Source organism: Manis pentadactyla, chromosome 2 (assembly GCF_030020395.1).
Source record: "Manis pentadactyla isolate mManPen7 chromosome 2, mManPen7.hap1, whole genome shotgun sequence".
Lineage (NCBI taxonomy): Eukaryota > Metazoa > Chordata > Mammalia > Pholidota > Manidae > Manis > Manis pentadactyla.
The window spans coordinates 43,522,311-43,539,610 of record NC_080020.1 but is presented as its reverse complement, the minus strand read 5'-3'; the positions used below and the strand labels follow the sequence as shown (position 1 = coordinate 43,539,610).

At 41.2% G+C, this 17,300-nt stretch overlaps 1 protein-coding gene across 1 annotated transcript in view; it reads right to left on the bottom strand.

Moving 5' to 3' along the window:
- Positions 1-17,300, bottom strand: part of DOCK2 (dedicator of cytokinesis 2) — a 412,382-nt gene that overhangs the window by 313,903 nt on the left and 81,179 nt on the right. Inside the window, exons 16-22 of the mRNA XM_036884746.2 lie at positions 16,006-16,078; positions 15,787-15,890; positions 13,827-14,010; positions 13,584-13,681; positions 12,358-12,447; positions 11,191-11,291; positions 10,216-10,350 (exon numbers count right to left, since the gene is read on the bottom strand). Of these exons, the coding sequence (XP_036740641.2) occupies positions 10,216-10,350; positions 11,191-11,291; positions 12,358-12,447; positions 13,584-13,681; positions 13,827-14,010; positions 15,787-15,890; positions 16,006-16,078 (785 nt within the window). The remainder of the gene's footprint in view (positions 1-10,215; positions 10,351-11,190; positions 11,292-12,357; positions 12,448-13,583; positions 13,682-13,826; positions 14,011-15,786; positions 15,891-16,005; positions 16,079-17,300) is intronic.

The following is a 17,300-nucleotide window of genomic DNA, read 5'->3' as shown; positions in this document are numbered from 1 at the left end:
ATTATGGGCAAGCTCTTCATTTTTATTACCTCTATTGTACATGAGACTGGCAGTTCTGCCCTCCTTCCAGAATGCCCATCTGAAGGGACATCAGGAAATAATAATTAATGATACTTTCTAGTCCAGTGAATTGTGATTTTGAAGAACATCCTTCTGAGGAAAAGCTCACCTGTACCCGAGAATGCGTCTCTGCATAGTGCACTCAGATGATCAAAGCACATCAATAATTTTGACATTATCTGCTACTTTGCATAATATGCATCTTTAGACCTACATATTAATAGATAATTGTGAGGTGACTATAATCATATACTTTAAAAAAATCAGTTATCTAATACTGCAACCAAAAATTCATGTGGCTGAAACATATGTGGCTTTAAAAAATAGTAAAAGTGGTGATTATAAGACAATGATGCTTAGCGGAGTTGAGAGACTGCAGAAAAAAACTAAAGGGATTACTCAACGATTTCAGCAACACAGGCTGTGTCTACCCCCTAACCCAACTATAGAATGGGCAGTTCCTGTCACATGTGTCTTACGGGAGGCAATCAAAGAGACTGGTGGAGTTTTGAACACACATTTTTTAACTTTAATTATAGAATCACTATAATCTAAAACACAGATGCTTTGCAGAATAATATGCTCTCTGCTTGAACTCAGAGCCTTTACTCCTTTCCAAGGCTGTGTACTTAATCCAGGAATTAACAATTCAGTCACTCCCTGCTTAGCTGCCCAATTCAGGTACCACTAACCAGTTACAGCTCCCTGTACAGCTATGTCTAAATTCAGCCTCAGTGTCCTCCTCAGTGTGAGTTCAGGTGGCCACCACCAGTCCATGCACATGGCATACCTTAAATGCCTTCGGAGGACTTTGTGATACATTAGAATAAACTCTGCCAATTGCTCCAGATTCACCTTTTTCCTATTTTCTCCTTTGCTTACTATACTTCAGCCACACTAGTCTTCTCTAAATTTCTGAAAAGCTTCAAGCTTTTTCTTATTTGAGAGAACTTCATCAAATTTTTCCTCCACAAAGGACTCTTCCTTCTGTCCCTTGCATGGCTGGCTCATTAGCATCCTTCACCTTACCAGTTTAACAGTCTTTCTTCAGACTCCACACAAAAACACTACGAGGTAATCCAAAATCTAGATGAGGAAACTGAGGTACAGAGGGTAAGTCATTTGCCCAAGTTTACACAGGCAGCTAGTCACTGGGATTTCTCACCGCCATGCTGTATTACCTATTTCAACAACTTGCTTTTTTCCCTTACTGGCATTTATCATGGTTTGCAACCACTAGGCGTATTTGTTTGCTTATTGTTTTGGTTTCCCCAGTATTACATAAGGGCAGAATGAGGGCAGCACTAAATTTGTCTTGTTCACTGCAGTACCCTAGCACAGAACTTGACCAAATAGTAGGACTCAAACATATTTACTCGAATAAATAAATGAATTGAATTGAATTAATGTGTCTTTGCAGCCAGCTACATTAGAAGAATAGACCTGAGAGAGAGGGGGGGCCTGTTTGGGGACTTGAAGGACATCGTCCACATGTGCCTCATAACTAACTCCTTTTTAATTTTCCATCCACCCCAAAGACACAATAGGCAGCAAGTCCAATAACTGAGCAATATACTATATCCTATGAAGGAAAGAAATTCTACTTCAGGGTGATGCCTGCCTCAAGTGCATTTGAAGGGGATTACAAAGTACATCTAGTCATCCTGATTCAGCTGGGTATCCCTGACAATTATATTAGCTTGGTGATTTCACCCCTCTGGCGAACTAGACCCTTTATTATTCTGCACGTTTGTATTTGGTTGCAGGGGATTTACAAACACATTTCCTTAATCTACATATATATTCAGTAAATTGATCTCCCTCCCAAGTCTGTCTCTGAGAAACTGTCAGCCTCAGCATTTGACAGAAGCAACCATTTGTGCACAAAGGCCAGGATCCTGCCAGCAAGCTAGTGTCTAGACTTCTAACAAGGAGTTAAGAAGAAAATTCAACCTGTAAGAATAAATATCTTGTGTCCTCCATGGCCTTTCCCTTAACTATCTTACAGCACAGATAGTCTTGTTCTGCAAAATTAAGCCATTTAAATGGACAATGGAGGCAGAAGAGACCAGTGTGGGCACAAATAGGAAACTGCTTACACAGCGTCAGAATGATCAGCAGGGGGGATCCAATCTAGGATTACTACCTGGCAAAGGATAATTCACATGCAGACGATGGGAAACTGAATGCACCCCAAAGCCCTGATCCCTCTGTCTGCTGATGGCCTCCAGACTGGATATTAGGAAAGATGTAAACACTGGAGAGGTTGTCTGTCTAATTCACCAAAGACCTCCTAATTGCAAAATCCCTTACCTCTGATTTGTTTTTAGTCCCCATGAAATCACAGTAGCAGTTGATGCTGCTGACACTCCCTCCTTGAAATGCTCCCTTTCCTGGCTCCTGGGATGGCAATCCTTCTTCCTCCCTCTCCTATGTCACTATCGACTTCCCTAGGATTCTCCCTTTGTCCATCCCTTCAACACGCTAATCCCCAGAGTTTTACAGCATTGCTCACCTTGAGCTATAGCTTCAAAAACCTCTTTGGATCAATTTCTACCAAAACCGTATTTCCATTCTTCACTCTCCTACACTCCAAATTTGTATCTAACTGCCTGCTGTACATTTCTACCTGGCTTTACCAATAAACATCTCAAATTTTACATGTCCCAAACTAAACACACATCTTCCCCCCAAACCTGCCTCTCCCCTGATTCTATCATGCTGATGGGCAATGCCTGATGGAATGGACCACAAACATTCAATTAGTTTTGGCACTCGTGCCAGCCATACACCCTTATCTTCTTTCTTCCCTTCTTCTCCAGCCTCCCTTGTGACCACCCTCAGTTCGAGTCCTCTTGCCGGGATTATTGCAATGCCGTCATTACTGATCTCCTGCCTCCCCTGTTCTACACCATCTTCTAGGGGCTACTAACCTTACTTCCGCAATAATCTTTCTAAAGTGTAATCAGGTTAATCCCCTGCTTTAGAACTTCAGTGGCTCCCCACTGCCAAAAGCAGAGGTTTCCAAATTGCTCTTTTGAGAAAAAAAAAAATGTAAGCATGTTTCTCAACAGATGCTTACTTATTTATAAATTATATCCATGTACTAATTATAACTTAAATGTTTATAAAGTTTAATTTCTTCATCTTGGGACAACGTAAAGAAACTTTAATATTTTTACCTGATCCTAGTGAATTTGCTTGGACACCACTGAGCTACTCACTCTGTGCTCTGAGAATAGAGGGTGGCATTTATGCCAATATCACCCAAACCTCTTGCTCTGGCATTTAAGGTTTTTCACAATGTAACTTCAACCCACCTTCTCAGATGCATCATCCCTTCATCTCTGCTCTCTCACCATTGCAGCTTCACACACCAGCCACTCTTCGCCACATTTCATGGGTGGGCCCAGCAGAGAACAAAGAACTTAAGTTAGCTGTCAGATCCCTCCCTGTCTAGGTATGTGACCTAGAATCACTTTCTGTGCCTTTCTGGGCCTCAACTTCCTCTTCTGTAAAATGAACATAACAATACCTATACTTTGCTGGATTGTTGTGAGTGTAAAGGGAGGTAGAGTGAAAAGTGATGCCGGGCCAAGCACAGAGACTTTATAAGTGGCACCTCAGAGTAGCCAGAGTAATTGGAAGTTCTGTTTCATACGTTGTTCCCTCTACTTGGAATTTGTGATTCTTTTTTCGCCCATGAGCTAGCTTCTTAAATACCTTTCAGTGGTTGGCTTAAAGCATCACCTCATCTGAGAAGAATTACCATTGCTTCTGAGATGGAGTTTGTCATTCAAACTGATCTGCCCCCACAGAGTCATTTGTAAGCCTCCACTGTATTGTGCTACTGATCATTGCTTATTGCAGAGAACTGTGATCTGGTTGGTGGAACGTCGATCTTGCCTACTAGATCGCCGTTACTTGAGGAAGCCTTAGTTATTAATTTCAGAGTCTCCAACACTTAAAGTGCCTGGCACATAACAGGTTCTCAGAAAATGTTTACCAGTATTTCTATACAAAAGGGCAAAGAGGACTGTCTGAATTACATGCATATGCATGATTTTGTGCTATAATAACAGAAACTTACTTGATGGTCTACAAAGTGCTTTCATATATGTTTGTAAGAAACAGGCTGTTAGCTTTTCCCCTGCACTGTAGCAACTCATAAAATAGATAATAAATTAAAGAGAAGCAACTGTTTGACAATAGCACTTTGACGACAGTGTTCTCTTCCATCCTGATCTGGTACCAAGTTAATGTTATCATAAAATAATTCCATTAACTGAAATTGTACAGTTTACTGAGCCATTACTGTCATCAAAAAGTGAAATTATATTCAAAACTGAAAACAGAGGCTTACATGGGAATAAATGTCATTAACGTGCAAACAAATTGCATACAGGAGAAACAGAAATAGCAATGTGATGGGCATTCTAGCCCATGCTCAGCATAAACAGATGATCACATTTTAATATTTATTCATACATGAACAATGAAAGCAAATCACACTGGCAAGTACCTTTCTAGTTAAATTCGTATTTGTTTAAAAAGGGACCGGCTTATGTATTCCTTCCAACCACAGGCTATACTAAGCATGCCTGAGGTTTATTCAGACAATCTTGCTTCCTAACAGATTATTCATGATTTAGAGAATGAACTAGAATATAATATTTACATAAGAAGAAATTGAGCTGATGGGAGGATAAGGTCGGGGCTGGGAGGTGGGGACAGTCAGAATAAAGTGAGATGCAAATTTAAAGGCAAAAGAGCATCAGAGCATCCAATCATCCTGTACTGAAGATAGCCGGAGAAAGGGCAGTGACAACTGGCCTCGGGGGAAGTGGGCCAGAGTGGGCGTGTCCACTGGAGGCATGAACCCTGTGCCTCTGATGCCTGTGTTAACGGGGTGGTGGCCCAGTGCAGGGGAATGGCACTGTGCACTCCAGGGCGACCCCTCCGGACTCCTCAATGAGGGCAGGGGAGCAGCATCCTAAGTGCATTTATCTTTCCCTGACCAGTGACTCACTCCTTCCAAGGAGTGTGAGCTCATGGATGCTGGCCCTATGTCAGCTTTTCTTTACTCATTTCTCAGGAGATAGGATAAAGTCACGTTTGCCTAGACAGCTTTAGCATAATGGCGAGGACTACTTTCCTGACAACTCTTGTTTCAAGTCATCTATTTTTTACTGGATCCTACTGTGTGTAGGGATGATAGTGCCTCAAGTCATGCAGTCCTGGGCCTCTCAGCAACCCTGAGAGCCCCCAGCAAGTCCACCCTTCCAGCTGGAGCTGCTCTCTTCAGGACAGCCCCTCCTCTTGGCCAACCACACTTAACACTTGCATGAGTTGGCAAAAATTAGTTCTTAAATTAAATTAATCAGATGAGGTAGAATATGAAGCCTCACTCTGCTAATTCTTAGCTGGGTGACCTTTGAGTTTGTGTCTAAGGTTCAGCTTCCTTATCTGTGAAAGGGGGATAGAAACGCTGTTCCATTTCACACTGAACAAGTGCTAGCTACACGCCAGGTGCCATTTTTAGTGCTTGGAATACAGTACAAAACAGTCAGACTCCTGTCCTCGTGGATCTGACATTCTAGCAGAGAGATGGAGTCAACAAAAGCATAATTAGTTATTGTATATTAGCATGATTAGTTCTTTAGGGAAGAAAAAAGACAAAAAGCAGAATGAAACAGAGGGGAATCAGAAGCACCAGGGACAAGGGCAGCTCTTTTAAATACATGAAAGGGATGAGGGAGTGAGCAAACGGATATCAGGGGAAGGGTATAAAGGCCCAAAGTCAGGAGCTAGAACCACAGCCAGGATGCCTGTGTGGCTGGCACAGAGTAAGTAAGGAGTAATAGGAGATGAAGTTCTCCATAAGATTTTTGGGAAGACTGAAGGAGATAAAGTGAAATAAACTTAGCAGGTAATAATAACCATGGGTGCTTGCTTTGTGACAGGTGCTGAGTTAAGTGCATGACATCCATTAGCTCATTTACTCTGCATAATAACTCTGCAAGCGTTTTTACCAGCATCAGTTTTATACATGAGGAAGCTGAGCTTCAGGCAGACTACATAATTGGCCCAAGGTCATAAACAATAAACGGTCGTGGTAGGATTCCAATGCAGATTTCAAAGCTGAGTAGCCTAGCTCCAGAGCCTCTGCCTTTAACTACCAAGCTGATTGCCTCTGATAAGTAAAGGGGGCGGTGAAGGAGGAGTTTGTGGATGGCAGAGCAGCCCCCTGAGACTGGGATTGCATGTAGAGGGAGGAGGAAGCAAGAACTGAATAAGCAGGTCTGTAATAAGAAATGAGGATATGATGCAAAAGAAAAGACAGGCAGAGCAAGCAGGGAACAGAGAGCACTGCTTGGCCAAAGGAGCCTGACCACATGCACTAGAGAAGTGGGAGCAGCAGACATAAGCAGGATCCCCAAAAGGCCAGCAACAGACCAAGATGAACTCATGAGGCCATGAAGGTCCCTATATTGTGGTCCTCAAAAGATACAGAAATGTGATAAAAATATCCCTTCCTCTTAAATAATAAACAGCAGGAAATATTTATGATATCATTAACAGTAAGCAAAATTTAGAGCGTGAATCAAGACACCAGAATTTCCTTTTACTAATTTAAATCTGAGTTTTTGAAGCAAGCACTATTGTAGTCTCTCCAAGAGAAAACACGATAGCAGCTAACACTGATTATGTTTATGGAATCAGTGCAGATGCTACATGGAGAACTTTGTACTTGCGATCTCATTACATCATCAAAACACCAGCAGCTGGTTTACCCCCATTATGGTTGAGGAAACCGAGTCTCAGACAGGCTGGGTCACTCACTAAGCCAGGCATTCACAAGGACAGAAATATGACTTCCTCTTCCCACTGTGAACACTGACCATCACTGACCAGCACAAGTTGAATATAACCATTATCCCATACTGCATCCTATGCTCTAGACTATGGCAGGATTAGGATTTATAAGGAACACACAGACAAGCAAGAACAAATCTTGTTATAGCACCATGCTCTGGATCTTCTCTCTCTTAGAGAGCCATCCTAACAGAAGCACTGCAGTCTCATCTCTGTGTGCCTGGCCAGTAGGAAGGGAAACTATTCAGTGTCCATATCATGTGGGTCAGGACAACACAGGTTTCTCTGGACTCTGAGCAATTATATAGCTCAGAAACCTTTGGTATCAACTCAGCTCATTCTATGAGCTTTAGGATAAAAAAGCACTGCGAGGAGTTTTATTAAGCTCAATGCCTAGAAGACAGTCACGTCAGCTCTTTCTGGATGATCTTTACTATACGCTGTATCTCCCAGGGGCTCAGTCATCCTAGAAAAGCCTAATGGATATTGGTCTTATTTATGGCTATACAGCATCTTTTGGACACACTTCCTATAATTTAGGTATTTCCCATATTTTAAAGCCTGCCTCCCGATGGCAGAAGCTCTAACCTACTCTGCAGCTTTTTTTGCAGCTCCAGCACAAGAATATGCCCAGACACACCTGCTCTAGACTTTGACTCAGAAGAACTAGTGACATAAAGAGAGGGGACAGCAAAAATCACACACTTTGGCTTTGTAATTAAAATGAATAATCCTAAAAAATATCCAGTTCTTCTCAACAACTCCTTGTCTTCCCTTCCCAACTGCATCCTGCGTATTGATTGATACAGGAAAATCTCTAGCTCTTGCAAATGTTCGTGTGCAGTACGTGCAAAGAAAAAATGGTATGGGAGCAACTAATGGGAGTTAGATCTGCTGCAATTATGCACATGAGGAAAAAAGACAAAGGAATACCAGGAAACAGAAACACAATACCAGACACAATAAACCTCCAAAGCAATAATTATGATTTCCCACCAGCTGGCTTAGAAATCTCAATGCATTAAACCTTCTTTTCTCTGGTTCCCATGTAAAATGCCCTCCTATTATGGGGAAATATCTTCTTTGCTTCCCAATGTCCCTGATGGTCCAATGGAGAGCAAACCATTGCTAAAACTTCTAAAATGAACAAGACACAGGAGACCTACTTGCCCTCAGCATGAGGTCTTATGCTGTCCCTGCAGGTCAGCCTACATTTGTGTTCATGAGAAAGGATCCAAGATTAGGCTTAGGTCACCTTAGAGACAGCTCTTCTGACCAAATGCATTCTCTTAGCCCCCAAAATGCACCTTTTCCAAAAGGCATTTTATGAGTGTCAATGATGTTCTGTATGATGTTCTATATGCTATGCTGGAGACACAACAAGGAATTAGAGATCACCCCAGTCCTTTAGAGGCCAAAAGTCACTTAGAGTTCTAGCAACACTGAATTTATTATGAATGAAGAGCAAGATGACATGTCTTGAGACCGAGAAGAAGAAAACTAATGTTTGCTCCTATGGAGAGAAGAGACAAAGACTAAGAGAGATAAGACAAGAAGGACAAAAAGAAGGAAGGAAGGAGCGCAGGGCGGGTGGGATGGAGGGAGGGAGGGAGGGAGGGAGGAAAAATAATAGAATAAACCAAAAGGAAAAACTGGGTCAGATAATGTGATAAATGGAAAAGGTATGTTCTTGTAGATCTGAAGTTCTCATTTACAAGACGAAATAAGATATTCTTGCCTGTTAATCTGGAATTACAATATCTGAATCCCTGAACTCCACCAAGAAAGTAAACCCTTAGAAAGACCCACAGTTGTCTCCTATATTCAAATAATTGGCAAGTATCTCCTGAACTTGGAAGAATACCCCCAAGTCTTCATTACACAGTCTGCCTTGACTAACTAACAAACCAGGCGAACTGAAACAGATGTATTATTTTTATAATAACCTAAGTGACATGTTTTGTGACATGGTTCAAGACACTCATGTCTTTCTATTCATCACCTGAAATCTCAAAGAATGTTTTAGGAGAATAACAAATGATTATGCATTTTAGATACCTTGTCAAGTATGAAACTTTCACAGCCCACCCATGGTCATGATCAGTATGATTATTATAGACTCCTGCTTTCTTTTGGGAAACCATCTGTTCAGGAAACCAAGTATGCAAGTCTACACCTAAGTGGCTGACCCAACTCCTGGCTCCCGAGGTGCACCTGTGACCACAACTACACAATCTGCATATTTGTTCCCCTGGTTTCATTGTTTAAGACCTTAGCACATGATTCAGGCCAGTTCTTGGCATAGGATTTAAATGGAACCTAGGAACCTAGGGCTTCTTAAGCTAGAATAAGAACCTGAGGCTTCCCATGGCTTCCATGTATAAAACTTGCCTCAGAAGGTGACCAACAATAAGAAAGCAGAGCCAAGATCTAGAAAGAACAGAGACTATCCTGATGACATTGAGTATATGGACCCAGCCATGCTAGAGACCAATATACCCACTGGAATTTTTTTAAATGTATAATAAAATAAAGTCCTATTCTCCCTAAGTCAGTTTGAGTTGAGTGTTCTTTATTTTCACTGATAAGAATACAGGGACTATATTCCCTATAATGCTTTTTTCATACTTCCCATAACACACATCCTACCTGATCACATGCACAATCAATCCCTTGTCTAACTTTGCCTATGGCCAAGGTGAATGTAAATTGTTCTTTTGAAGGTTATATTTGAATGCCTCCATCTCTAAAGCCCTTCAAAAGAACAACTAACCTCTGTAATACTGACCATCCAAACTCAAATCTCTTAGGTGCTCTTACATATCAGTTGACATTTTGGCCACTAGGATCTCAAGGACAGACAGGTCAACTGCAAATACCAGCACATCTGTCATGCACAAACCTCCTACAGCCAATATATGTCAAATTCCCTGAGTTTTGCCCTCTCCACTCCCCACACTTCTATAATTGAATACAGATTCCTGGAAAGTTTTCACCGTATCTCAAGAATCAAATGAAGAATGATAGTGAAATGCAGGAGAGCCTCAAATCACAAATCATGTTCATTAGATGAAACATAACCCTACAACATGTTAAGATTTTTTTTTCCCAAATGAACTCAGAGGGAACAATTACTACCTATTTCTAACTCTCTAAGTTGAATTTTTAAGTTGTTTTTGATCAACGGCTGGTTATAATTTTTTAACAGTAGCATAAATTCTATTGTAACCCACAGGAATTGCAGAGCTAATCAATCACTCTTACATAATAAGCACTTACTGTGAAAATAATGTCCTTGACCGAACAATGAACTTGAATACATATTCCAAAGCTTTCAGAGTTCTTAAGATTGGCTCACATTGCTCCCCTCTGCTAGAAGTATCCAAGTAGGTCTTCAGCACCGTCATCAACTTCCTGAATAAGGGATTATATTTTCAAAATACATCTCTTTCCAACCCAGAGCACAGTAATTAATTTGCTCAGTAAATTATAAAGCATTCAATCAAACATTAAGGGTAGTGGTACAGCTAAGCTCACTCATTTGCAACCATAAAAATAACTCTGCTTAAAAAAATACATATTTAATGCAAAGAGTAAAGAGGTATTCCCCACCCAGAAAAAGCCAGCAAAGGAAAAGCAAGTGATCAAAAATAAATCTTTTTTTTTTACTAGGAAAACTAGTCACATTTAGGATGCATGTGGAAATAATAATGGTGATAATGTCCTTTTCTGTGCTTGCTTCCTACAGAAAATATTTCTAGCATGCAACTCCCTTGCCTAGGAAATTTCCATGTTTCTTTATTACCAGCAAGGCAGACTTCAAATTACTTGGTCTGCCTTTCAAGGCCCTCTCACAAACTGGCATCCACCAACCTCTTCAGCGTCACTTCCCAATTATAGTCCTCAGTTCCCTATCCCAAGCTACAATGAGCTGTTTGGCATGTGCACTTTCTTTTCTTGAGCCTTTGAATCCCTTTGTCTACTACAGGTAGCTGCTGTGTAAATAATAATTGACTGACTGAATGAATGAATGTTTTCATGTACTTCAGCCACCATAAAATATTCATCCCAACCTTGGGTTTGAATGATTTTATTTAATCCAAGTAAACCAGGCATGGATTGAGTTTTGTCAGAAAAGGGAGAACTCACACAAACTGGTAACAAAAGGAAAATACTCAAGTTCCTTTTACTTTAGGCATCCTGGCAGGGCAAGTAGGAGCTGGACAAGAAATCTGCATATATAGAGTTACTTACTTATAAGCCAAGGTAGCACTGAAATGCTGTTGAATGTAAGCCTCCAGAACAGTGTTGAAGTGCTGGAATTTCCGGTCAGCAATGAGTCCTATTATGTAGATCTGAGGAAGAGTCAAGGAATCAGTGTTTGGGGGCAGACCCAGGGCAGGAAGCCATATTCACAAGGTATAACTAAACCTCTGTTAAAATTCTTTTGCCCATGAATTAGCTCCCTAAGATATATGGTTAGTACTTTTCATAAAGGTAGTGTCTCTCCTAAAAGTATTTCATGAAGTGTGCTACAGGGCATTGTATGAGTTTCATGGTCAGATATCTTTGAGAAATCTCAGGTTACCATCATTAGACTGCCTTCTTTACTGCAGGACTTTTCAGAGCCTTTAACATACTTACACTGTGAGTCTCCCAGAGTTCATGTTACGTTCAATGCTTCCCTAAGTTCTTTAATCAAAGGATTTTTCTCACAAAGCATCTTTCCTTATGACTAGCTTTCTCCAAGACCCTCTGGGAAGCATTAGATTAAGTCACAGTTGTCCCCAAGCAACCTCTTTAAAAAGGTATATGTCACTGATACAACTTATTAAGACTCTGTTAACTTATTAAGACTTTCTTGGTCACTGATACCCTAATGTTGATGTTTCTGTTTATTTTAACATGATATGAGAAAACATGAGTTGGGACAGAGGGAGGAGGAAGAGACCATTTGGTAATATGGAAAATGGAAAGATCTGGATGGAGTACCACTGTAAAATGTTCTGGGTAGACAGAAGGAGTGCGATGACTCTGGTAAGTTGGAGACGACAAAATAGAAGAAGGTGAAAGGGGAGTTAGGAATCATTTTGGGTGCTTCACAACATGGCCAAGGACTCACTCCCAGCACTCATGGAAAGTTAAAGTAATGATTCATGATATCCAGCTTTCTGTGCTTGCAACCAGTGCCAACCTAATATCAACATTTAAAATTCCCCTTTCACTCACTCTGCCCATGCTTTCCAATGAACATGAAACAAATAAAAGGAAACAGAAGCTCATTCACTGGTCTGGTTGCCAAACACTACGATGTCTCCAAAAAATTCATGAAAAGGGCCAAGATGGCCACAAGTTCTGTGTTCTCACAGTGAGATATACATTCATGTCTACTGTCACTAATACCTGTCCCCTCTCTCTTACCAAAGCATCAAAGACGAGGATGTCATACTCATTACTTTGAGAATGCTCCATCATGATGTTGAAGAGGGCGTCCAGAGTGTCCTGGAGAAACTGGACAAAATCATGAAGATCATGTTAAGGAAGAGAGTGCGGGTAAGAGAAAAATCCCACTCCTCAGTGTATGCCCAAGAGAATCAGAGCACATATTGACCACATGCCATGCTCAAGAGGTTCAGGGAGCTTTATTCACAAGAGCCAGAACCTGGAGGAACCCAATTGTCCATCAACAGCAGAGTAGATGAATATACGGGGGTATTTTCATACCACAGAATATTCCACAGCAATAAAAAAGAGGAAACTACTTTTACATATAACAATGAGGATTACCTCCATGAAAATTGTATAGAGTAAGATAAGTCAGACACAAAAATGGACATTCTTTATTACTTAGTTTTTATGAAATCCAAGAACAGGCAAAAACCCATCTTTGATGGGTAATCAGCATGGAAACAAGATCACCAGGACCTTTAAGAAACACTTGTTCCAATTTGTAATGCTGGAGAGGAGGGTTGCTTTAGTTAGATCTGCACTTCAGACACTATATTCTCCACTACCACATGGGCACAATGATACGCCTGACATTTGCATTGTTTTCTGCTTGTTTCATTTAAAATGTGAGCCTTGATGTCTTTCCCTTTTTCATGTTTAATGCATATTGCTTTCCAAACACTGGGGACCAGGAATATTTTATCTCTAACAGTAATGTGTAGGTAGTATTAAGCAGTCATACTACTATAGCAACTTATACAACAAAAATAATTATATTTATTGAACTTTACAAGTTTTATATGCTTTAATTATTGTGTACTATGTAAAAGAGACTATGCTGAGTAATTTTTAATACTATTACCTTGAATGCTCATAACCACCCTCTGAAATGTGTCATATTCATAATATTATCACATGAAGTTGGCAAGTGGGTGAGCTGGAATCTACAGCCGGGCTGATCTATTTCCAGAGACTGAGCACAACCATAGTTTTTATGCCACTCAACATTCAGCATCACTGAATCAAATTACCCGCCAGATTTCCCAGGAAAGGTTTCTCATGGCAACTTGGGACATTATGCCTCATTATTAGAGAAAAGGTCCCACTTCCTTCAGTACTTCATTTCTCCTCTGAAGACCTTCACGATTTAAAACTGTGTCACTGGTAGGTGAATACCAATAAAATGAAGCCCCACTGACCTTCACCACTTCCTCTCCATCGACAATCTTCAATTTTTCTAAATTCTCCTGTAGCAGTTGAGGCTTCATGCGCCATTTCAGCAAGCCCAGTAAGCCCACTAAAATAAGAGTCCATATGAGCAGAATTACTATTACTGGCCTAAACTGTCCATATCAGGACCTCCCTGGGCTTACACATGCATTCACACACACATATATGCATAAACACGCACATACACTCACAACTCTCAATGGTTCCATTACCGTTCTGGGTGAGCTTTGTGGAGCACACCAGGGTGGAAATAGAGAACACATCCCGGGAGCTGACAGAGAGTCCCCCGACACTGCTGGAGCTTCTACTCAAGGTGGCCCCCTTATTTTCCACATGGTGTCGATAAGAAGGAAGAGTCAGGTAAGCACTAGCATCTTCCATCTTCTTGCTCTCCCCCTGGAAACAATACCTTGGTTACTTCTCCAAGGCATAGTACTTGCTCAGTGCTCAGTGTCACACAGCTTGCAGTAGCTAGCTTACACATGGTAAGGTTGGATGGTCCGAATTAGGAAAATCATCAGACAAACAATAAACATCAGCTGGTGTGGCAGGGCTGTTTTTCCACACAATAGGCAAAAACCCACAGTTACATTATGGAAAAGGAGTTGATCAACCAATGGAAGGCTCTGTACACTTCATTAACAACACAAAGGGAATTGAAAATTCCCAGACAGGCCATTTTAATTCCTTCTATACTTTTTGACATCTTAACACGTGCCCACCAGTGAGTTAAGGAATCAGCATAAAGGAGAAGCTAACAGCAAAGGCACTAGAGTCTGAAAGTCCTGGGATCTAGACACTATTCTACCATTCACAAGTCTGTGTCATCATGGGTACATTACCTGGCATCTCTGTGTCTCATTTTTCTCATGATTAAACTGGAGATTAATCATATTACCTACTTCCTAGAAACTTTAAGCAGAAAAAATGGGCATGATGCATACAGAGCCCGTAAAAGAGTTGATAGACATGTAAGTCTCTTGGCATGCTGAAATGAATGATTAGGCTTTACAGGAGTTAACATTTATTGAGCCCTTACTCTGGACCAGATGCTGCACTAAGGGCTTTAGTTCATTTCATCTAAGCCTTGCAACAATTACTACTGTCACTGTTACTGTTCTTGATACTGCTATCCCCCTCAGTTTCAAGATGAGGCTGAAGGAAGGTGAGTAAACTGAAAACTGGTTGCAAGTAAGACTCTTCCCCTAATGAATTCACAATCTATTAGGGAAGAAGGGCTTTCAAGCCAAGAACTACCTTGATGTGTCATATATGAGAAAACAGAGGCTGTTCAGAAGAAAGGGAGGGGACTTCTGGAAAAGTTAAAGACTCAAAAAAGAGTGCCATGTCATGAAAATTACCATGTGAAGCCATTTGCCATGCAAAGCACTAGCAAAAGGGTGATTTCAGCCTCCAAGGTTGAGAAAGTCAAAGGCAACGGTTTGATCCCTGGGCCAAGCATTTAGACTTGCCCTGTTTCATAGCCATACGCTTTGCTTCTAGTCAGGCACAAGCATAGGCATCCTTCTGTCACAAGAGGGGTTGTGGGAACACATGCATGTAAAATCGAGGCAGATACTTCCCCACTTCTCAAAAACAATCCAAGTCTTATGATACAAAACAGCAATGGCTGACATCTGTATGCCCTTTATACATGACCCTTTCACATGGGTCATCTCATTGGTTTGTCATAAATATTACAATTACCACTTAAGAAGAGGAAACTGAGACTCAGGAAGACATGTGAGATGATTCCAGTTTTAGTCAACAGCCGTATCAGATCCCCAAATTCTAAGATTTTGCCATTAGTGACAATGAGGCCTCTCTCAAATGTTTCTTGCTGGTCTTCTACACAAACCACAGGGGGACTTACAGAGTCAACAGCCCATTCTGTTTATAACAGTAACCTTTTCCATTTAGTGAGCACTTCATATACCCATCATTATAGTGTTTATGTGACCTGTCTCATATGATCCTCACAATTATTCGCTGAGGGCTCACAGATGAGGAAACAGAGGCAGAGAAGTTAAGATTCTGTCCATGGCCACACAGCTGATAAGCCCTGTTGTGTGTGATTCTAGGGTCCCTGGTATTAACCACTGCGTGATCCTGCCATCTCCCCTTCTCTTCCTGCACCCCTCTCATTGCAGAATTAATTCCAACTCATGGTACCTTTAGGACAACCAAGTCGTGGCATCCATCATGCAGAGTGGTCCCATCTTCCTTCATCAACTTCACATAGGACATAGCAAAGTTCTTTTCTCCTTTATCTTTTGCTGAAATAGCATCAGAAGGTCAGGAAAGAGAATAATAGCAGTATAGGCCACCCAGCTACGCCACTCGCCTCCCCCGGAAGGGAACTGTAGAGATAAGATTTGACTGGCGACTCACATTCCAAGGACGACCGATGTCGAAACATGAATCGCAGATGGATCCTCTGCATGTCTTCAATAGGGACAGCCACCTCAACAGGCATAAACCAGAGCAGCTCAGGAGACGACCTGTTAAACAGCCCTCTCCACCCCATCCCCCCAAAAGGCAGCCTGACCATTTAACTGAGAGTGAGTGCCACATGCCAATTTATTAGCCGTCCATCAAGCCTGATGAATGGTAAATAAATAACATAAGAACTACCTATGAAGAGAAAATAAAGTACCAAATGTAATCCATTTGATAAACTGCACTCACAGCCAATGAAAAGAAGACTATAAGTTATAGTGAGGAAAAATGAATCTCCCCAAATTGATGTAAAAGTTACATAACTTTAGCACAGGATTTGATGCACTGCAAACTGCACAATGCACATTTTCTTTATAACTCCAGGAGTTCTGGCAACTGCAGCAGGCTTAGCAAATTAACAATGGTCATTCGGGGGTATGCTTGAGGACTCTTGTTTATACAAATTACTAAAAATGCTTAAACACAATAATATATGGGAAAATTCTAGGGTTCATTCCCATCCTTGGTTGGATACATGTCCAGATGTTTTTGCCTCTGAGGACACTTGGTCAACCCAGTCTCACTGTCCAGTGGATGGTCTGCTGCACCCTTGACTGAGATGCTCTAGGCCTGCTCTGGACAGCACTATCTCCTGAAGCCTCGCAGCTCTCTCTGTAATGTGCAATTCAGGCCAAAGCAGAGAAGCTTAGCTACCTGTGAGGAAATGACTTTTTTAAAAAAAAGGACAAGTTTACACTGTAAAGGTGACTATTAAAAGCGCTGAACAAATATAAACTTTGGACCACTTTCTGCTCCAAAAAATGAAATCTGAGCCTGAAGAGGGTCTACTGTTTTTGTGTTTGAGACAGAGCAAAAGAACTGAAAACCTCATGGGCAGCTGCAGGCCAATTCATTCTCGCACTATGTGTTGAATTGTTCATTTAAGCCCCAACCATGTGAGGCACCAACCATGCTGATGTAAGGCAGAGCCCATGCAATTCAAAGAGCCCATGGGCTGCATAATTATAACAATCATGTGATAAGAGTTAGCAAAGAGATGCAACTGGGATGCAAGAGAGCACCGAGAAGACAAAAGCAACCTGGTCCAATAGCTTTCTGACCCCAAAATGGGCAAGTTATCATTTTGAAGAGAGTGAGTACAGGGAGACCCACTGAGGAAAACAGGAAGATAGGTGACGAGGTGAGAATCACAGAGGTTTGAATTGCTACCTCTGAAAAGAAAGTTT